The sequence below is a fragment of the Cricetulus griseus genome (assembly GCF_003668045.3).
Source record: "Cricetulus griseus strain 17A/GY chromosome 1 unlocalized genomic scaffold, alternate assembly CriGri-PICRH-1.0 chr1_0, whole genome shotgun sequence".
In the NCBI taxonomy this organism is placed as follows: Eukaryota; Metazoa; Chordata; class Mammalia; order Rodentia; family Cricetidae; genus Cricetulus; species Cricetulus griseus.
In genome coordinates this window covers 233,714,763-233,736,359 of record NW_023276806.1, presented here as the reverse complement: position 1 = coordinate 233,736,359, position 21,597 = coordinate 233,714,763, and the positions used below count along the sequence as shown (strand labels likewise).

At 46.8% G+C, this 21,597-nt stretch overlaps 1 protein-coding gene and 1 long non-coding RNA gene across 4 annotated transcripts in view; both read left to right on the top strand.

The window, feature by feature from the left end:
* Positions 1–689: 689 nt before the first annotated feature.
* The window catches only part of Srpk1 (SRSF protein kinase 1), a 38,747-nt gene continuing 17,839 nt past the window's right edge, over positions 690–21,597 (top strand). Inside the window, exons 1-8 of one of the 3 annotated variants that reach the window (XM_027389046.2) lie at positions 690–840; positions 1,139–1,199; positions 10,671–10,789; positions 12,300–12,408; positions 12,997–13,084; positions 13,788–13,875; positions 20,615–20,721; positions 21,273–21,438. In XM_027389046.2, coding sequence (XP_027244847.1) covers positions 828–840; positions 1,139–1,199; positions 10,671–10,789; positions 12,300–12,408; positions 12,997–13,084; positions 13,788–13,875; positions 20,615–20,721; positions 21,273–21,438 — 751 coding nt within the window. In that variant the 5' untranslated portion in view covers positions 690–827. The other 2 variants (XM_027389044.1, XM_027389045.2) reach the window with 2 other exon arrangements.
* Positions 15,916–19,562, top strand: LOC118239438. The gene is made up of 2 exons (XR_004771558.1): positions 15,916–18,178; positions 19,133–19,562. It is a non-coding gene; the product is annotated as an uncharacterized LOC118239438 (long non-coding RNA).

The window sequence follows — 21,597 nt, the reverse complement described above, 5'->3', positions numbered from 1 at the left end:
TGAAGTTTTTGCTTTTATTTCTCAAAATTATTACTTTTCTTTATTTATGGGGGAGAGCCCCATAAACATGCATGTACCATGGCTCCTGTGTGCAGGCGGGGGACGACCTGTGGGGACTGGTGCCCTCCTTCCACCCTGTGAGTTAGGGGTTTGAACTCGGGTTGTCAAGCTTGGAGGCAGGCACCTTTACCTGCTGAGCCATCTTGCTGGCCCAACTTTTATCACTTTATTTTGAGACAGGGTCTCATTATATCTAGAACTTGCTATCCAGACCCGGCGGGCGGCCTCGAACTCATAGAGATCCACCTGCTCCTGGAGAGCTGGGACCGGGTTTTATTTTCAAACGATGATAGGGGCACATGTCTCCTCTGTGGGAATCCACACGTATGATTACATTTTCCCATTTTCTTGAGTGCCTCCCCTTTGGCCCTTAACAACAAAACAGCTCAGGAAGGAACTGGACGCGTGTGATTAACCCGCTTCTGCAGGCCTGGAAACCGAGGTCATTCCAGGCTGCCTGCGGGGCTCCGACCTTCCCAATCGGGAGGCAAGAACTCCTCCACGCCGCGCGCTTCCCAGCCCGGGCCACGAAGAGCGGACGCCAACGAACCAGGTTTCCGCTCAGGTTTCCTTCCCTGCTCCTCCCCGGAGCAGGTGGCGGGCTCCGCGCCCACTGCGCACGCGCGCGGCGCCGGCGGGGCGGGGCCGGGCGGGCCCGGAGGCGGGGCCTGCGCGCGCCGGGAGGAAGAGCTGGGATTTGGGCCGCGGCGGGAGCCCGAGTCGCCGTCACTCGAGTGCGCAGGCGCCTGGCGGTTACCGGTCTCGTCATGGAGCGGAAAGGTGAGCGGCGGAGCGGCCTCCGCCACGAGGAGCGACGGCGGCCCCCGGGTGGGCGCCGGGCGCCGCTCCCAGCTGCCGTCGCGACCCCCCAGAAGCGGCTTCGCCCCCCCCCCCGCCGCTCGCCCTCGGCGGCGGCGTCCTCGGGCGCCCGGCCCGGCAGCCCCCGCCGGGTGGCGAGCCGCGGGCAGCCCGGCAGCCCGCGCTCGGCCCGCAGCCGCAGGCCCGCCGGCCCCGCGTCCTCGCGCCCTCGCCCACCTCCCTCTCCCATCGGCCCTTCATGCATCCTTCTCTCCCGCAGTGCTCGCGCTCCAGGCCCGAAAGAAAAGGACCAAGGCCAAGAAGGACAAAGCCCAAAGGAAGTGAGTCTTGTACCCCAACATCCCGCCCCTTGCGTCTCCTCGGGGACCTCCCCCCGGGTTGCGCGCCTCGGATGCGCACGGGGTTCGGGCGGCTCCCCCCCCAACCCCACCCCGCCACACATGGCTTCTTTCTGGGCTGCTGGATGGATCGCCCTCCGGGAACCATGTGGAAGGGAGCTGGGGCGCCAGGCCCGCCGGGTCGTAGCAGCTCCCCGGACCCGCTGCAAAGGACCGGAGCCTACGCGGCACCGCTCCCCAACTCCATCGAGGAGGCCCCAGTGTGGGCCGGCGGCCGGAGCCGGTAATCATTACCTGCCTGTTGGTGAACTCTGCTCGCCCTTCCTCGCTCCGCAGCGTCTTAACCCGTCTCCCGTGTCAGTCAGCACGCTAGACCATCAGGAAATTGTTGGATGAATTTGCCCTGTTTCCTCTTGGTCCTGCCAACCACACGCTCGCTTGGGTAGTGGAGGGCGGCCGGGGGAGCCTCTCTCACCCCCACCCCCCCACGTCTGCTTACTAAGTCTCCGAGGCGCATCGCTGTCCTCCCTCTCAGGGTGAGGGTGCACTGCCGGCCGGCGAGTTGTCAGGTCCTCATCCGAATGGAGTTAGCGCAGCAATGCCGAGAGACTAATTACAGCCACAGTTTGGGTGACTCTGGCTTGGTGGACCGAGTGCCACACTTGTCTGATCTGATGTGTGATAGTGGTTTAGTGGTGTTGGAGGTGGTGTTTCAAAAAAGAGGGCACTGCCTGACAGAAACCCGCCAGGTGGAGGAGGGGAGGGTTTCAGCAAATCTTGTAACCAACCTTCCTTCCTTCCTTCCTTCCTTCCTTCCTTCCTTCCTTCCTTCCTTCCTTCCTCCCTCCCTCCCTCCCTCCCTCCCTCCCTCCCTCCCTCTCTCTCTCTCTTTTTTGAATACAGAGTCTCACTGTGTAGCCTTGACTGACCTGGAACTTGCCATGTAGACCAAGATGGCCTCGAACTCACAGAAACCTACCTGCCTGTCTCTTCAAGAGTTAAAAACTTTGCAACACCAAGCCAGGCACGGGAGGTTAGAGCTTAGCATTGAGAACGCTCTTGTACTAACGTTTAGTTGCAAAAGCTTTTTGAGGTCGTCTTACAAAGTTTTCTGCCCAGCACTTGATTTCAGGCACTTATCTGGTATTTTGTGCAGTGCACCATCCAGTTGGGTATGCACTGATGTAACCTGGACTAGAGGTCACCTTGCTGAATGACAGTTCCAGAACGGGGTGGGTTGGGTGTGTTGTTTTTGGAGGCTCCCTAACATTTGGGAAGGGACATGCAGTGACTTTGAGTAGGACCAGAGTGGTAAGTGCCTATCCCCTCTTGCTCCATTATCCATTGTGTGTCTTAGGAAATTTTTTAGTTTTGTAAGCACTTGACCAAGGTGAAGGCAGGTTCTTGTGTTGATTCTGTTTAGGGACTGTCCAGAACTAGATTTGTTTTGTTTTTTCAAGACAGAGTTTCCTAGCTGCCCTGGAACTCACTCTGTAGACCAGGCTGGCCTTGAACCAACAAGAGATCCTCCTGCCTCTGCCTCTTAAGTGCTGGGATTAAAGGGGTGCACCAGCCAGAAGTAGTTTTTAATCTTACATTGATTGGGATTTCAGTGCCTGTTGGGGGAGCCACATGAATGTGTTTTAAAACATGTTTTCTGATGGAAGGAAGAAATGCCTTTTTTCATTTAAAAGAGTTCTCTCGTTTTATCGTTTTGGTTTCTCTCAAAGTGGCCCTGGCTGTCCTGGAACTCACTCTACAGACCAGGCTTACTTCTAACTCAAAGATCTGCCTGCCTCTGCCTCCCTAGTGCTGGGATTAAAGGATGCACCACCCCCATGGGTTTAAAAGGGTTTTGAGTCAAGAGTAGCCAAACTGGTCTTGAATTTGCAGAGATCCTCCTGTCTCAGCCTCCAGAGTGATAGGATTGCTGATATTGCGCCATCATGCCCAGCTAGGTAATCCCCTGTTTGGTTTCCTGTGTAAGACATGGAATATTATTCTGATATTAGTGTGGATCAAACTGTCCTTTGGCAGGTGAAGGTGTATGGATGGTTAATAACTTAGCAGATATCCCATACTTTGGATTGTCTAGGTTGAACACCCAGGGTGTGCGCACACGTGCCTGTGTGCTGGAGTGCAAGTGCCATGGTGTGTCTGTGTAGGTCGGAGGTCAGCTTTTAAATGTCGTTCCCTTCTTCCCCATGTAGGCTCCAGGGTTGAACTTGGGTCGTCAGGCGTGGTGACAAGCTCCCATGCCCACTGAGCCATCTCACCTGCCCTTCATGTCCTGTTCTCAAAAGCAGGCATACCCACTTTGTTTTAAGCTACTCTTAGGCTCACACTACAGGTAACTTCGGGTTGTCTGTTCTTGATCGTCTCTCTGTTGCCCTTTTGTGCTATTACAGAGGAAAGATCTAGCAGTTATTTTACTGAATAAGCCTCCACCCCCGTTTCTCCAGCCTCTTTTCAAGTAGTTGAAATCTCTGATTAACTTGGTTAGAGTCCTGTGTCAGAAACCCCATCTGATCCAGGTAACTGGACCCTGTGCCTGCCTGCATTCCCGACACCTTGGCTGTTCTGCAGCTGGAAGCTGCCAGGAAGCTGTTGGGAAGGCCTGACATAGTTTGGTCTTCTCAGTCAGGCAGATCTGACTATTATTATTATTATTATTATTATTATTATTATTATTATTATTATAGAGGCACTCATATTTACATATCCACCCCCCCCCATTCCCTCGCCCTCCCATCCTCCCATGATCCCCACCAACCCAACCCATCCCCCAACTCCTCCCCAGGGATAGTGAGGCCCTCCACGGGAGACCTTCAAAGTCCGTCATTTCATTTGGAGGAGGGCCTAGGCCCTCCTTGCTGTATCTGAGCTGCAATAGTATCCCTCCATAGGAAACGGGCGCCCAAAGTCCATTTGTGCTCTAGGGTTAAAGACTGGCTCCACTGTTAGAGGTCCCATAGACTGCCCTGGCCTCCTAGCTGGCACCCACATTCAGAGGGCTTGGTTCAGTCCAATGCTGTTTCCCCAGCTTTATGACTAGGATCTCCAGGCTCTCAGTAGGTCAGGTCAACCCTTTCTGCAGGTTTCTCCAGCACCATCTTGGCTGCTTTGCTCATCCCTTCTCCTTCTCCAAAACTGGATTCCAAGAGTATGGCTCATTGCTTAGCTGTGGGTGCCTGTTTCTGCCTGGAACAGCTACTGGATGAAGGCTCTAGGAATGGTAACCAAAGTAGACATCAATCTCATTATAGGGGCATCTTATCCACTACTGCCTGGATTCTTAGTTGGGGTCATCCCTATGGATCCCCTAACATTTCCCCTGTGTCAGACCTCTCTCCAACAGATCTGATTTTGAGTTCTGATTGCAGACTGACTTGGACCAAGTTAGTCTTAATATACCTTTATGACCAGTAGCTCAGCCATCGTGAAAGATGGTCAGGACTGAACAGTACATGAAGCAGTGTCCATGTGTAGTCTTAGCACCTTCTCAAGTGCACTCCTGTAACACAGGCTTGATGTGGCACTGAAGGAATGGACTAGCTGCTGTGGAGTTTCTGTAAAACTAGAACCCAGGCACTTGGAGCAGTGTGCTGTGCTCCTGGAGCTGCCCAGGCAGTGTTCCTGCCTCTAGAGCACAGTCCTCGTGGGCCCTTTGGGTCTGTGTGCTGAACGATTATGGGAAGGTGAACTTATCTTACTTATTCGAACAATTTCTTCTCCACCCTGCTTTTTGTTTGGTTTTGCTTTTTGAGACAGGGTTTCTCTGTGTAGCCCTGACTGTCCTGGAACTTGCTCTGTAGACCAGACTGGCCTTGAACTCAGATCAGTCTGTCCTTGAACTCACAGAGATCAGCTTGTTTCTGGGTTGGTACTAAAGTCATTTGCCACATGTCTGGCTAGACATTTTCTATTTACTGGCATTAACTAGTTGGGTGGTGATGAGTTTTGGTGCTTTGGCAGATTGTCTCTTTAGAGATCTGATCTGTAAACCTAGGGCTGGGACTTGGGTCTATCTGGCATGCTCTGTAGCCACGTCTGGATGGCAATTCCTTGGTGTGTTGGACAAATAAGGTAGAGCCTGAGGGGAAGAGCTTGTGAGGGAACCTGGGTGTTACCTCTGAGGAGCATGATGCGCCATCTCCCTGTGAGCACTGCCTGGATTTCGGTGTGTGCCCAAGGCTTGCACACCTTTCTTGTTTGCCGTAAGCTTTTAGGCTCCAGTTCTTCATTGTTTTGAAATGGTTTGGAGCCCAGGAGCAAGAGTGGATTTCATTGACCTATTTCATTACTTAGCTTGGGAGGTTGGTTGTGACACTAGTTTTCACTGTGCTTGCAGTTAAATAACCTTAACAGTGTTGTGCAGACCTGGTTGTATGTTTGAGCTGGGAAAATGCTTATAGCGCGTTCTAGCTGGGAAGGAAGATGATGTGGTTTTATCTTTCTTTTTTTTTTTAAGATTTTATTTATTTATTTATTATGTATACAACATTCTGCTTCCATGTATATCTGCACACCAGAAGAGGGCCCCAGGTCTCATATAACGGATGGTTGTGAGCTACCATGTGGTTGCTGGGAATTGAACTCAGGACCTCTGGAAGAGCAGTCAGTGCTCTTAACCTCTGAGCCATCTCTCCAGCCCGGTTTTTTATCTCTTTCTATAAATGTCAATTGTTACATTGAAGATTCATAAGGGAAAATGGGTTAGTAGAGCCAGTATATATGACCCCTGGAACTTAGTTCTCAGATCCCATACAGTGCATGTACCCTTCTGTTTTGTTTTAAGATTTATTTATGTATTATGTGTACAGTGCTCTGCCTGCATGGATGCCTGCACTCCAAAAGAGGGCACCAGATCTCATAACAGATGGTTGTGAGCCACCATGTTGTTGCTGGGAATTGAACTCAGGACCTCTGGAAGAGCTGCCAGTGCTCTTAACCGCCTAGCTATCTCTTCAGTCCTACCTTGTGGCATTTTTTAAGTTTGGCTTTCTTCACTAAGTTTTAGATGCATTTCCAAATTGAGACTCGGTGTTTCAGTAAGTGGACTACCCTAGTTTAGTGCCTGTTAACAAACATAAACTTTATTTATCTATTTATTTGTGTGTTTTCTGAGAGTTTCTCTGTGTAGCCCTAGCTATCCTGGAACTTGCTCTGTAGACCAGGCTGGCCTCAAACTCAGATCTGCTTGTCTCTGCCTCCTGACCACCGGGGGATTAAAGGCGCATGACACTACCACCCAGCAACAATGGAATCATTAGGCGTCCACTCCTCCTCCCTCCCCAGTAATACCATGAGTAGTTTTTGTAGCATTAATTATCCCACCATTAGCTCCCTTTACTTTCTGGCTGATAGGTGTGGATCTTGTGTGCATTGCTATAAAGGTGTCAGATCTCCTGGAATCTGTTACAGACCATTTTAAATTTCCATGTGGGTGCTGGGATTTGAACCTGGGTCCTCTGGAAGAGCACTCAGGGCTCTTAACCCTGAGCCATCTCTCCAGCTCCCAGGATAGTCTTAGAAGTGAGCCACCATGTGGGTACAGGAAACCAAGCCCAGGTCGCTTTAACCATTGAGCCTTCTTTCCAACTCCAGTTTCTAAGCTTGTAGTTTGCCTTTTGAAACTTTAGTGAAATCATTTCAGAATTCCAGAGTATAGTATCTGCAAATCAGCTCCTCTGTCTGAATGTCAGTTTTACTTATGGAACCTCCATTTTGAATTATTCAGGTTAAAATCTGGCACTTCCTTACTTAAATGTCACAATGCTATAAAAGTGTGAGCATACTTTTCCTTCGCCCACTCAGCTTTCTTCTGTAGCCTTTGTCAGCCATCATCCTACGAGAATGTGGGTTTCTTGGAGAGTAGGGCCTTGATGGGGCTCTGGGTGGAATTTGATGGCTTCAGATGCACGAGGGCATCTTTCTTTCATAGGACATGTACACACAGAGAAGGCACAGTCTTCTCTGCTCCTGGCTGCATTTCCAGTGTCCAGAAAGTACCTGGCACACCTGGACACACTTACTCCCTTTCAGGCTGTTTCCTGTGCATATTGTTAGAGATTGTGTGTGCACACTTGAGCATGGGATCCTCATTTCCCATAAATTCAGTGAGAGAGGGGATTGTTCAGACTTCATTTTTTTACAGGTGAGACCACTGTGACAGAATTTTATGTCGTTTGTGTTTTGAAATGGCCTCATGTATCCCAGACTGACCCCTGAAAGTTACATGTAACTGGCATGCCTAGTTTTATGTGGTGTTGGGGATGGAACCCAGGACTTTGTAAATGCCAAGCAAGCATACTACTAATTGAGCCACATCCTGGGCCCAACAGAGACCTCCATAAAGTAAGACTGCCCAAAGTCATGGAGTTGTGATAAATCAGGACAAGGACCAACTCTTCTGAGCCCAGAGACCTTGACTGTGACAGCCAACCTCCTCAGCAGAGCTACATTTTAACAAACCTTGTTGCCAGAGTCTTTGTAAAAATTCTCCTTTTTGTGGGGCCAGTGTGATGGCTCAGCTCCCTTTCAGTCACCTGTAGTTATGGTCAGGAAGTTGGTTGGCAGAGGCATGATGAGCCTGGGTCAGAGAATGATGGGCCTTGTACCCTGGAGTGCAGAGGCAGGCAGACCAGCCGGGCTACCTCCTGAGACAGAGCGGCTGGTACCATTGGGTACACTCCTGGTCTGTAGGACATGAAAGTGTGGATGTTTGAGACACAGACCTTAATTTATGAGTTTTTTTTTTTTTTTTTTAAGTTTCAGATAGCTTATACCCACATTCTCCATTTATTCCCTAAGAGTGGATGCTAACTATAGAACCACAATATAATTTAAAAAACAAGTATTAATGCAGTATTAATTTATCTATATCTTAACACTGCCAGTTGTCTAGGAGCCTTTTACAGAAAAAAAGTAATTTTGGGGCTGGGGATTGGATCAGTAGGTAAAGATACTTGCTGTCAGGCCTGCTGGCCTGAGGTCAGTCTGTGGTGATGAATTATTTGTGATTTATTAAAGTGTGCCTGAAGATTCAGAAAGCAAAGTCAGCCACAAGCCATAGAAGCCAGGTATACTCCTTTAATTCAAGCAGTCAGAAGCCAGGAGGTGGTGGCACACACTTTAATCCTAGGACTCAGGATTAAGAGATAGATGGATCTCTGAGTCTAAGACCACCCAGATCTACACAAGATTGAGCCAGTTCAGAAGAGAAACAGCTCAGCACCTGGGATCACACACCTTTAGTCCCAGCATTAGGGAGGTATATAAGACAGGAACAAGGTCTCTGAATCAGGCATTCATTCTCCAGTCACATTGAGGATAGGAAGACATTGTCTCAGGATTCTCCAGCCAGACTGAGGAGAGGTAGCAAGTTCAGCCCATTCAGCCTGAGGTAAAGTGAGAGCTAGTGACCTGCTACTTTGCTTTTGTAATTTTCAACTTAAAGTTTGAACCTCAATATCTGTCTCTGGGTGTTTTATTTTTCATGTTACAGTCAGTTCCCAGAGTTCACGTGGTTGAAGGAAAGAACCAGCTCCTGAAATTTGCCCTCTGACCTCCACACTTGCCATGAATGTCCCCAGTCACACACTGTGTATTTGTTGGCATACACAGTAAAATAAATGTTGCTCATTTTTACATTCTGATATGTGAAAAACGGCATTTTAGTACTTTATATTTCTCTGATTAGAAGTACCCATAATTTATCATATTCACTAATTGTCGCCATTTTGCCATATCATCTCCATATGTGTGTATGTATTTGGACTGTAAAATGTGAGTTTTGCCAGCACATGCATCTATGAAAGCATCTTTGCGACCAAAGTACAAAAGCTTCCAGAAGTTTCTTGTCCTTAGCAGTGACTGAGGACAGGTTCTGTGCCCTCAGTGATGTGTTTTGTGTCTGCCTTCTCTGGGTGCAGTGACAGGTCTGTGTTGGGTGTATGTGGCCCTGTGCCCACATGTGATGTGTTTTGTGTCTGCCTTCTCTGGGTGCAGTGACAGGTCTGTGTTGGGTGTATGTGGCCCTGTGCCCACATGTGATGTGTTTTGTGTCTGCCTTCTCTGGGTGCAGTGACAGGTCTGTGTTGGGTGTATGTGGCCCTGTGCCCGTATGTGATGTGTTTTGTATCTGCCTTCTCTGGGTGCAGTGACAGGTCTGTGTTGGGTTTTTCCAGGACAGCCCTGGAGCTGCCCCCCATGTCCCTTACAGCGTCTTCGTTTGTGTTCAGAATTTGGCTATGGTTGGCTACGCCTTAAGTTTAGTCCTGTTTCTTTAGCCTTTCAACTCTGGCTAACTATCCCAGCTCACCATATGCTTTTCCCGCCCCAAGGTGTTTGTGTCTCGATAGCATGCAACTGGTTTTGTATTTAACCTTTTTTTCCTGTTAGTGTCTTTTGAGGGAAAACAAAACAAAAACAGCGTAATCAAAACAATTTTTTTTTCCTACAGCTATTAAAAGTAATGCTAAGTGCAGTGGCTTAAGACAGTTGTTCCAGGAAGATGGCTTGGTCCCCCAAGTTTGAAGCCAGCCTCAGCAGCACAATCACACTCCCAGCACAAAGATAGCCGTTACCTGGCGTCTAGCTTGAAGCCTTCTGTAGCAAGCAGCACAGGGTGTCAGGACCTGAATGCAGGAGCAGATGGTCTCTTTCTAGCCCATCAAGCGTTCTGAACCTTTTTAAAAACAGTCTGTTGTGTAACACTCCGTGGCCACAGAGGGAAATGCCACAGTATGTTAGGCTATGTAGAGTAAGGGGCATCACAACAGACTCAGTACATTCTCTGTGTTTCGCGTTATTATGCAAAGAGGGAAAGTTTCACCCCCTTTCTACTATATATAACTTTAGAAGAGAATTCTCAATGTAAAATTTTCAAACATGAAATATCAGTGGTGTAATTCAGAAACAAGCTAATAGAATGCCAGAATAAGTAGTGTTGTACTTAAGGGAAACCCCATGGTGACCTGAGAGACTGTAGACACAGACAGGGGAAAAGCAGGAAACAAACTTATTTCTGAAGTGTGTAAAAATATTTACAGAGTTGTTTTGTTTGTCTGTTTTGGTTTTTTCGAGACAGGGTTTCTCTGTGGCTTTGGAGCCTATTCTGGAACTAGCTCTTGTAGCCCAGGCTGGCCTCGAACTCGTGATCCTCCTGCCTCTGCCTCCTTCAGCAAAACCTACCGGCGTGCGCCACCACAACTGGCCAGATACGTATTTTTATAAAGCTACAAAGTGAAGAAAATTTAGTGGTTTCTCTCAGTGATATGTTTGGATATTAATACTTTGACACCTTCCCCAGCTCTTCCTTAGTTACTCTGGGCATGCTACCATCCCATTTTCTGGGGCTGCCTCTGATGATACGGGGTGGGGGTTGGTAGTGATGCCTCTTAAGGTCCTCTCTGCTGTCCAGTGGATTGAATGTGTGATATCATTTCTCAGGCCTGAAACGCAGCACCGAGGCTCTGCACCCCACTCCGAGAGCGACATCCCAGAACAGGAGGAGGAGATTCTGGGGTCTGACGATGATGAGCAGGAAGACCCCAATGACTACTGTAAAGGTGTGTAAGATGTTGGGTGAGCTCCTCCTAGTCTGGTCCTGGGTTGTCACCAGGGCAGGTCTGATGCTGCCAGCCTGCTTCATCTTTTCCATATGCAAGAAATGATGTTTGCTCTTAATTTACATAAAGTTTAAATGTTCTTATTTTATGTGCATTGGTGTTTTGCCTGCTTGTTTATCTGTGTGAGGGTGCCAGATCCCCTGGAACTGGAGTTGCAGACGGTTATGAGCTCAGGTCCTCGGGAAGAGCAAGCAGCCAGTGCTTTTAACTGCTGAGCCATCTCTCCAGCCCCTAGTTATATTAAGTTTTAAACTCGTTGGCAGTGCTACGGTCATACATGGAGTTACTAATCAGGGACCTCCTGCACTCAGCCCCTTTAAAAAAAAAAAAATCTTTTTCCAGGCCAGGCAGGGTGGTGCACTCCTTTAATCCCAGCAGCCGTGAGGCAGAGGCAGACAGATCTCTATGAGCTCAAGGCCAGCCATGTTTACAGATTGAGTCCCAGGACAGCCAGAGCTATGTAGATAGACCCTGTCTCCCAAAATAAACAAATGAAAATTAGGAAAAGATAAATCTTTTTTCCCCTTTGAAAGTAGCAGTCCATGTTTACCTTTGAAAATGTCAGAGGTGAGGTACACTGACTGCTACAGCTGGCCTTGTGTGCTGGGATTGTAGGCGGGCACCACCACATTCAGCTGGTACATAATTTTACACACCAATCCCACCCCCTCCCTCCTTTTTTCTGCAGACAGATCTCATAACGGATGGTTGTGAGCCACCATGTGGGTGCTGGGAATTGAACTCAGGACCTCTGGAAGAGCAGTCAGTGCTCTTAACCTTTGAGCCATCTCTCCAGCCCCAGTACATAGGTTTTTAAAAATACTTTTTCTCATGGTGATGGCAGCTGAGTGTAACTGGGCAATCAGATCCAGCTGCCCTGTGTTTCTGGTGAGCCTCCCCTCGTCTTTAGGATAGACAGCGTAGAGAATCTCTGTGCTGACTAGGAGAATGTGGACCTTTTCCCAGCAAGCATTGTCTGTGTACCTGAGGTAGCCCTCTCTGTTGCTTCCCTTTTTCTTTTTCTTTTTCTTTTTTTTTTTTTGTTATTTTTTGTTTTTTTGTTATTTTTGTTTTTTTTGTTTGTTTGTTTTTGATAGGGAGGACAGGGCTGGGTCTCGTTGTGTAGCTGGCTTGGAACTCCCATGTTGGCCTATATCTAGAAGAACAGATCTTACTGATTTCTGATTTTCAGTTAAATCAATGGTATTATTATTCTTCCTTTAAACATTTATGTGAGATGGCCAGTATTTGTTTTGTAATAGATCTGTTGGGTTTTGGAGGGACCCGAAATATTGTGGGCTGTGACCTCACAGAGAGCTGAGTGACAACAGTAGCTTTGAAGGAAGGGTCTCATGTTGAACTGATCTCAAAGATATTAGTAAATGGTGTGTGACTGCTGCAGGAGAGAGCGCTTTGTCCTGGTTCCTCTGATTACCCCCATCTTTTCCAGGAGGTTATCATCTTGTGAAAATCGGAGATCTATTTAACGGGAGATACCATGTGATCCGAAAGTTGGGCTGGGGACACTTTTCAACAGTGTGGTTATCATGGGATATTCAGTAAGTTTATGTGGCTCTGGGAAGGAATTAGATAAACCTTGATGTTTCTGACTTCTAAGAGATGATCTAGGTCTGTCTCTAGGTTGATTCCCTTTTTTAAGTTTCTTTTTATTTCATAGTTAGCATTCACATGCTAATTACACATATTGGCTTTCATTATGACACAAGTTCCTGCAGAGGCATGGTCAGCTTACCAGTCTGCACCACTGAGGCAAGAGATGGACTAAATCAATGTCAGTAAAGCTGGTGGCACTGCCAGGCTCAAGTCTGTACACATATTTAATGCTGCATAATAGAAAATCATTGGTTTAAAGTTAAATTTCCAGGTAATTAGACTGACCAATGAAAAATTATTTTACTGTAACATTTTCTTAACTGTGGTGTAGTTTTTAGCTGTTCCCGTAATCAGAAGGTGGACGTTAACTTCAGAAGATGTCCAGTGTCTGAGATTGCCTGGCATGGCTTCTTTTAGCTCAGTTTGTGCCACTCTTAGACGCACAATAGTCTTCATTTTCTCAGTTACCATTAGACTTTTAGCTATAAAGGTGAAGGTCAGATAATTTAGTCTGAATTGTCTGTTTTTTTTAGGGGAAAGAAGTTTGTGGCAATGAAAGTAGTTAAAAGTGCTGAACATTACACAGAAACGGCACTAGATGAAATCCGACTGCTGAAATCGGTAAGTTTGAGGTCACCATGTGGCCATGGTGCCTCTGCCAGGTCTCAGCATCACGTAGACTAGGGCTAGTGCAGACTCAGGGGCTCCTTGGAGCCATAGAGGAAGATATTTGTTTCCTGCATGTTATAGGCATTGATAAATGCAGTGGTTAGCATTTATCAAGTGTGCATGTTGTATGTGACACACAGCACTGCTAAGAGTGTCAAAAGAAAAGTTCATCCGTTTGTAGTACCCGCTTCATGTTATAAAAACGTAGCCTGCCTGGTGTGGTGGTGCACGCCCTTACACCCTGCACTTGGGAGGCAGAGAGCATGCTGATCTCTTGAGTTAGAAGCTGGCCAAGGCTGCACAGTAAGACTATCTAAAGAAACACAGCCTAGAACGGCAGTTCTCAACCTTCTACAATTGTAAATGTTGTGCTGACCCCCAACGTCAACATTATTTTTGTTGCTACTTCATGACTGTAATTTTGCTACTCATACAAATCATAATGTAAATATTTTGGAGATAGAGGTTTAACAAAGGGGCTGTGACCCATAGGTTGAGAACCCCTGACCTAGAACAAGTCTAGTGTCTTTGATTGGGTTTACCTGGAAACACAAGTTTATCTTACCTGTCTTCTCCTTTCTGTGGTGAACTGGGTAACAGCAGTAACTTCCCTGGATTGCTCCACTTGTGCTAACATGGATTCTTCCCAATACAGGTTCGTAATTCAGACCCGAATGATCCAAATGGAGAAATGGTTGTTCAGCTTCTGGATGACTTTAAAATATCAGGTGTTAATGGAACACGTATCCTTTAAGAATTCAATTTCAATTGTATTATTTTTAAATTGTGTGTATGAATGTGTTGCCTGCATGTATGTGTGTGCCCCACATGTGCACAGTGCCTGCAGAGATCAGAAGAGGGTGTCTGATCATCTGGAACTGGAATTACAGACAGTTGGGAGCTGCCATGTGGGTGTGGACATGGAACCCAAGTCCTCTGGAAGAGCAGTCAGTGCTCTCGATCACTGAGCCATCTCTCCAGCCCTCAGTTTTATTGAGAGAGTGTGTGTGTGTCAGAAAATAGCTCTCTTCCTGCATGGGCTCTGTGGATGGAACTCAGGATAAAGGACATAGCAGTTGATCAGTCAGCAAGCACTGAGTCACCAAGTTATCTTATTCTTAATCAACCAGGGGATAATTCATTGCCAAAGAAAGATGCAGGTTTGTATGCTCGAATCTGTGTCCTTGTTGGAGGTAAATAGTAATAAACTCATTTTCTTTGTTTTGGGCTTCAAGACACAGGCACCAGTTATGGCTATTTCTGTGTCCTCTTGAGAATATACTCATTCCCCTTTTCAGGAACATCAAGATCTAAAAACAATGTGTAGCTTTGTGGTTATTAAATAAAGGTCCTATACTTTTTAGGGATGAGCACAGAAAATTTTAAGGGATGTGCTTTTTTTTTTTTTTTAAATAAAGACAAGGACTTACCATGTAGCCCTGACTTTGACCTCACTATGTAGTCTAGGCTGTTCTTGAATGGAAATCCTCCGTTCACAGCCATCACATTTTTTTTTTTTTTCATGAAAAATAATGCTATATAAGAATTTTAAGGTACTTTTGTTTCATCAAGCGTTAGTAAAGGTACTGTGAACTGGGTGTGTCGTGGATGCTTAGAACTTAAATGGGGGCTGGCAAAGGGACAGGGGATAAGAATTCTATTCATGGCTCTCCAGGAAGATCCAGGTTCAGTTCCCAGCACCCACATGGCAGCTCACAAACCCCTGTAATCCCAGGTGTAGTGAGTGCCTGCTTCTGGTCTCTTGGACACTACACTCATGTGGTCAGCTACTCATATACGTACATACATACATACATACATGCATGCATGCATGCATGCATACATACATACATACATACATACATACATACATACAAAACAACATACACTTAAAGTAAGATTAAACACTAGAGAATTTAAATGGAGTGATTGCGTCCTGTCAGAAGAAGGCACTCAACAAGTCTTAAGTTTAGATTTGGAAGAAATTTTAAAATCTTTAGGGTTCGGTACACGTGACATGCAGTGAGCCACAGCCAGCCATGCTCACAGTGGAAGTGATGCACTGAGAAGAAAATCTAGAACCGATTGCTCAGTACCCACTAAAGCAGTAGAGTAGTTCTCTGTATCTGTGGGCCCTCCATGCTCTGCCCCTCTAATGTGAATGTGTTTTGCCTGCTTGTATGTATATGTCGTGTGGTGCCCATGGAGATCCCATAGGACTAGCCTCACAGAGGGATATTAACTGCCTTGTGGGAGCTAGGAATCAATCCAGGTCCTGGAAAAACAGCCAGTGCTCCTAACTGTTGAGCCAGCCCCTTCAGGCCTATTTACTCCCAAGCACTATCTTAGCAGCACATACCCGTATGTGTACTTGTCTATCTAAAATTAGCAGGTGGCTGCTACTGCCGTCATTCTACCCACGGAACTCAACCTAGTAACTTTAAATTGACTTTATTTATTGCATGTGCAGACATGTAAATGTCATGACATTCTATGGAGGAGTAAGTTCTTTCCACCATAGGGAACTGGGGCTTGAACTCATCAGGCTTGGTAGCAAGTGTCTTTCCAGCCCTAATCCAGGCCAGTGAGCCATTTGGAAGGCCCAAAGTAATTTTTTTTCTGGTGGTGGGGGTCAAGTCAGGGTTTCTGTGTGTAGTCCTGGCTGTCCTAGAACTCACTTTGTAGACCAGGCTGGCCTCAACTCACAGAGTTCCACCTTTTTCTGCCTTCCGAGTGCTGGGATTAAAAGCATGTGCTGCACCCCGGAGGCAGAGGCAGGCGGATCTCTGAGTTTGAGACCAGTCTGGTCTATAGAGCGAGTGCCAGGATAGGCTCCAAAGCTACACAGAGAAACCCTGTCTCAAAAAACAAAAACAAAAGGTGTGTGTCACCATTCATAATTGAAACTCCACTGACACAATTAAAACTTTCAACTTTTTAGGGATTTTTTCCCCCTGCTATTTCCAGTGTTTACCACCAATAAAACTGACAATAGGTAAAAATACAGCTTTAATTAGATTTTTTTTGGCTAGGCATGGTGGCAAGTACGTTTAATCCAACCACTTGGGGGCAGAGGCAGGTGGATCTCTGAGAGAGTTTGAGGCCAGCCTGGTCTCCAGAGCGAGTGCCAGGACAGTTCTGTCTCAAAAAAGAAAAGGATAGTTTATAAAACTATTTCTAGCATTTAGACATGTGCTTCAATTGTCACACAAAATCAAAAGGAAATATTCAAGCTTCATGTCTCACTATGCAGCCCTGGTTGACCCAAAACTCGCTATACAGACTCACAGAGTCCGCTTCAGTCTGTGAAGACGTGCTCACTACATTCTCCTTTCCCTTTTTGCTTGGTCGCACTCCCTTTAACTTTCCTTGTCATTTTCTGAATGATTCTAGTAACAATAAGAATGCTAACAAATAACCGTCTGCTGTCAACATCCTGTGAGGCTGTGGAATGGCATCTCACCTCATGAATTACTCACACAATTCAGTCTGCATAGTTAGAACTACTTCCTTCAGAGAGCCCAACATTGACTGCCTTGGGTCATTAAATGTGAGCCCCATGTCTCAGAATATTCTTCCAGTGTTGTCGGCATAGTATACACTGAAGGGCACTGCTGTCTGCCCAATCACAGACGCTATTCCGAGAGACAACCACCAAGACCCAGTCTCACACCAGTCACATTTCATCTCAGCTGCCATAAGTTGAAGGGAAATAAAACAAAACCTACAAATGGAAATAGGGCTAATTGAATAAATTATGTATTACAATTTTCCAATAGGACTTAGCCATGACCTTTGATCTGGTCTACATCATTCTTTAGATATAGACACCTTAGTAACTGTCATTCAAACACAAGCCCTCATTTGTTAATTGGCCAGCACCAGCCAGTGTTTGTGTGATGAAATTTCAGCTCCCTGTTGGTGTATTTGGTGTTGCAAACGTTTCCAGGCCTCTAGCAGTACCACCTGCATCGGGTGACTTTCTATCTGTTACCATTTGCCAAAGGTGTCGGTTTTTTTAGAGTGGTGGGGGTATGTTGGCACACAGGCAGGCATGACGCTGGAGAAGTAGCTGAGAACTTTATACCACAATCCTCAGAGAGAGACACTCTGGGTCTGGTTTGGGCTTTTGAAACAAAGCCTTCCCCTCATGACTAAGCTCCTAATCCTTCCTGGACAGCCCAGATGGGGACTGATGTGAGCCTGTGGGGACAGTGTCTCGACCACAGTCGGCTATGTAGGAGTTGAGTGGAGCTGCTGTGTTTTTGTCTGCCTCTTTCTCTGGAGAATGACGGTTGCTGTGCTTGCTCTGCCCTTACAGAGCCCCGAGGGTTGGAGTCTTACTGCTTGAAGTTCCATCAGCACTTACAGGCTGGGCTCTCCCATGCAGGCAGGCACCATCTGAGCAGCAGTGTCTTCCCTAGCCTTTTGTCCTCCACTCCTCAGATGACACCATCTCTTTTGCTGGAGCAGGTGGGCTCTTATCTGACGGCCCCTTCCTTCACCATGCTTCTCCTTCTGTTAGTTATGGCCCGTCAGTAATGCTCTGTGACTCGGGCACACATCCACTGCCCCTTACTACAAAACTATAGCCATGTGTCCTCCTTTAGTCTTACCCTGTCCTTCAGACCTCACAGTCCCCTTCACAGTAAACTAGGCGGATATTTTGTCTGTTAGACAGTCCTGTTCTCAACTCCTAATAGACCAGGTGCAGCCCTGTCATGAGTGGTTATTTTCATTCTGACCATGCTTCTAAAGAATCAAGCCTTGGCTTCCCACTACTTAGCCTGCAAATATTCAAATCTTAGCAGCCGATGCCTTTGCACTCACTCCCTGTGGACCAACCTGTTAACATCCCTTTATTAATGAGATTATTTTTCTTACAGTCCAGGTTTCTACTGTTTTTTTTTTAACTTTTTCTCTCTGTTTTTCTTTTTTGAGCAGTGTCTCATGTATTCACATATACATGCCCGGCTGGCCTTCAGCTCAAAAGATGACACTAAAATTTCTGATCCTCCCGCCTGTGCCTGAGTCCCAGGGTTGCAGGTGTGTAGCACGGCGTCTGGTATAAACGGTGCCAAGGGTGCACCACAGGGACACTGCATGCATGTGCCAGCATCGCCAAGCTCACCTGCATCCTTCACTTTTGAGTTTTGAGCTTCCCGTATCCTTGCCTGCTGGTTCTGATTCTCTGTGGTTCTGAGTCAGTTTCGGGTAGGGATTCGGACTAGCAATTGATAAACTATTTGTAGGTATTTTCCTGCACCTTTGTTTCCTAGTATGTGCTACACACATTGTTGACATTCCCATAAATCTTTGGAATTTACTCTAGGATACAATTGTATTACTTGGAGAATAGTTTTATCCTTTTTATTTATTTATTTATTTTGGTTTTTTGAGACAGAGTTTCTCTGTGTAGCTTTGGAGCCTATCCTGGCACTCGCTCTGTAGACCAGGCTGGTCTCGAACTCACAGAGATCCGCCTGCCTCTGCCTCCAGAGTGCTGGGATTAAAGGCGTGCGCCACCAACACCTGGCTAGTTTTATCCTTCTAAGATACTCTTTTTTATGATTGGACCAAATAGTGCTTGGTCCAGAAGTGACCATTTCCCTTTATATTTTGTCAGGGTCTTCCTGAATATTCTCTCTCTCTCTCTCTCTCTCTCTCTCTATATATATATATATATATATGTATGTATGTATGTATGTATGTATGTATGTATTTTTTTTCTTTTTTTTTTTTTTTAAACAGTGTTTCTCTGTGTAGCCCTGGCAATCCTGGAACTCAATCTGTAGACCAGACTGGCCTTGACCTTACAGAGATATGTCTGCCTCTGCTTCCCAAATGCTGGGATTAAAGATGTGTGCCACTACCGCCACCTGGCACCTTCCTGAATATTTTTTGGTTTTTCGAGACGGGTTTCTCTGGAGCCTATCCTGGAACTTGCTTTGTAGACCAGACTGGCCTTGAAGTGCCTCTCCCTCTCTTCTCTCTTCTCAGGTACTGGGATTCATGGCGTACACCACCACCATCACTTGGCTCTTTCTGAATATTTTATCCTAGACCTTGTGACTGAATTTCTCTGGTCTTTTGTGGGGTAGTGCTCCAGACCTGGTGCAGGAACTGGTTACTGTCCTGCCCTCAGCCTCCTGGTGCTTTGCCTCCCCATTTCCTCACGCTATGCCGGGGAAGGAAAGCATCAGTGAACCTCCACCATGGTGCCCTAGCTTTTCTATGAGTTGTTGCTGCCTGGAACTCCCCAGACTTGCAGTCCAGAGTCTGCCAGGAGATTATCAAGACTTCCTCTTCAGGGACAACTGCCCTTGTTGCCCATTTGCCCACTGTCAAATGTTTCGTGTTTGAATTAGGCAAATAGTTCCCTGATGGCTAAGGTTGTTTAAAAATAAAGGCTGCTTGTTTCTTCCCTAAATTTATGTCTATCTGGTTATTTTCTGAGGTTAGTCAGTTTCTGTCCATTGCACTGTGAATGTGTGTTCTTGATCGCATTGCAGCAGCAGATGCTGTGAGTCGTGCCCTGCCGTGAAACAGCCTTTTCCTCACATAAATAGGCAGTCATCTGTGAGGAGGGCTCCACATTGGTTTGTCAGGGTTACAGGTGCTTTTAGCACTCATCACTGACTGGAGACAGGGATGCTGTGTTTTTCTTACCACTGTTTCTCTAGAAGACTTTCTTCTGCCCCTCCTTGAACTCTGCATTTGTATCCATTTTCTTTTTCAAGTACAGTATTGACTTATAACATGCCTCAGAATGGTGCTGCGTTCACCCACCCCCAGGTCAAGGAAGTCTGGGCCACGTAGTGAGTAGCACCATCCTGTCAACAGTGGCAAGGTGATTCTTGTTGCTCCTCCAAGCTGCACAGCCGCACTGTGAGGAGCCCAGGCTTGGCTTTCCAGTCAGTGAGAGGGCAGGTGTGGGCACACCAGCAAGGCTGTCAAGCCTCTGCCCTGCCAGCAGGACTCATGCATCGTGCTTTGTGCCGCGTGCTGGCATGAAGAGTAGTACCATGGATATTGGGGGAGGGGTGGCCCAATGCTGGGGCACTTGGCGCTCACAAAACACTAGCTGTCTTCCATACCACTGCAAAGAACATGTTAGCATTTCCCACATTTCAGTGAATTGTTGTACTTTGTCTCTGTTGCTAAAGAAGGTTGTGGGTTTTGTTTTTTTACTTTGAGCCTGTGAGGGTGGGAGTATTATCCCAGTCATTCTAGAAGAAGCCTTAGTCTGCCCTCGTGCCTGGTGCTTGACCGTTTGACGTCACACCTGTCTTTGCCTTCACCCTGAGTACTTTAGTGTACACTGTTTTCGTCCCAGACGGGCCTGTCTCACAGTCTGTGTTGTGTTGTCCTGTCATCAACAGCTTTGTGTTTTCAAGGTAGTTCTGTGACTGGGAAGAAAAATGGTTTGATTTTGCTGGCGTCCACATCTTGCCTCCCTTTTCTTCCTTAATGAATTCCTAGATATTTGCATGGTGTTTGAAGTTCTGGGCCATCATCTACTCAAATGGATTATCAAGTCTAACTATCAGGGGCTTCCGCTGCCTTGTGTCAAAAAAATTATTCAGCAAGTATGTATCTCTCTCTCTCTCTGCTATCTCTCTTTGAGAAGTGTCTCACTGTGTAGACCATGCTGCCCCAGAACTCACAGAGGCCTGCCTCTGTCTCCTGGGTGCTGAGATTAAAGCATATATTACCTACCACACCTGGCTTATAGTATCTTTTTATATAAAAATGTCAGGTGTTTCCTGTGCCTAACAAAATTCTTAGTTTAGAATCAAGGACTAGGGCTGGGGAACTGACTCACTTGGAAAGAGCCTTCCATGTGAGTGCAGCACACATACTGTTTGGATCCCTGATTCTACACGTAAAACCTGGGCATTGTGCTTTTTGTGGGTGTTTTGCCTACTGTCTGTGTGCCTCATGGGTGCCTGGTGTAGGCAGAGACCAGAAGAGGGCACTGCATGCCCAGGAACTGGAGTGGCTGTGAGCTACCTTGTGCCTGCTGGGACTTTAACCTGTGTCCTCTGGAAGAGCCGCCGGCCACTTCCATCTCACCCCAGTCCCGCCCCCAGGAAACTTTGGATTGTATTTATGTACCTTCTGTTTTATTCCCAACCAGGTGCTACAGGGTCTGGATTATTTGCACACCAAGTGCCGGATCATCCACACTGACATCAAACCAGAAAACATCTTGTTGTCAGTGAATGACCAGTACATTCGGAGACTGGCTGCAGAAGCCACAGAATGGCAGCGATCAGGAGCCCCACCTCCTTCTGGGTCTGCAGGTACGCACACTCGGCGGGAGCTTGGCTCATCAAAACTGTAGGAGTCTGTTTTTATTTGGTCCCAACACAGAATGCTGCTCACTTGCTGATAAGATACTTTCAAAAGACATAAGTATTTCTTCCAGATGGGGGAGAGTGAGGGGTTGTTTTTAGATAAAA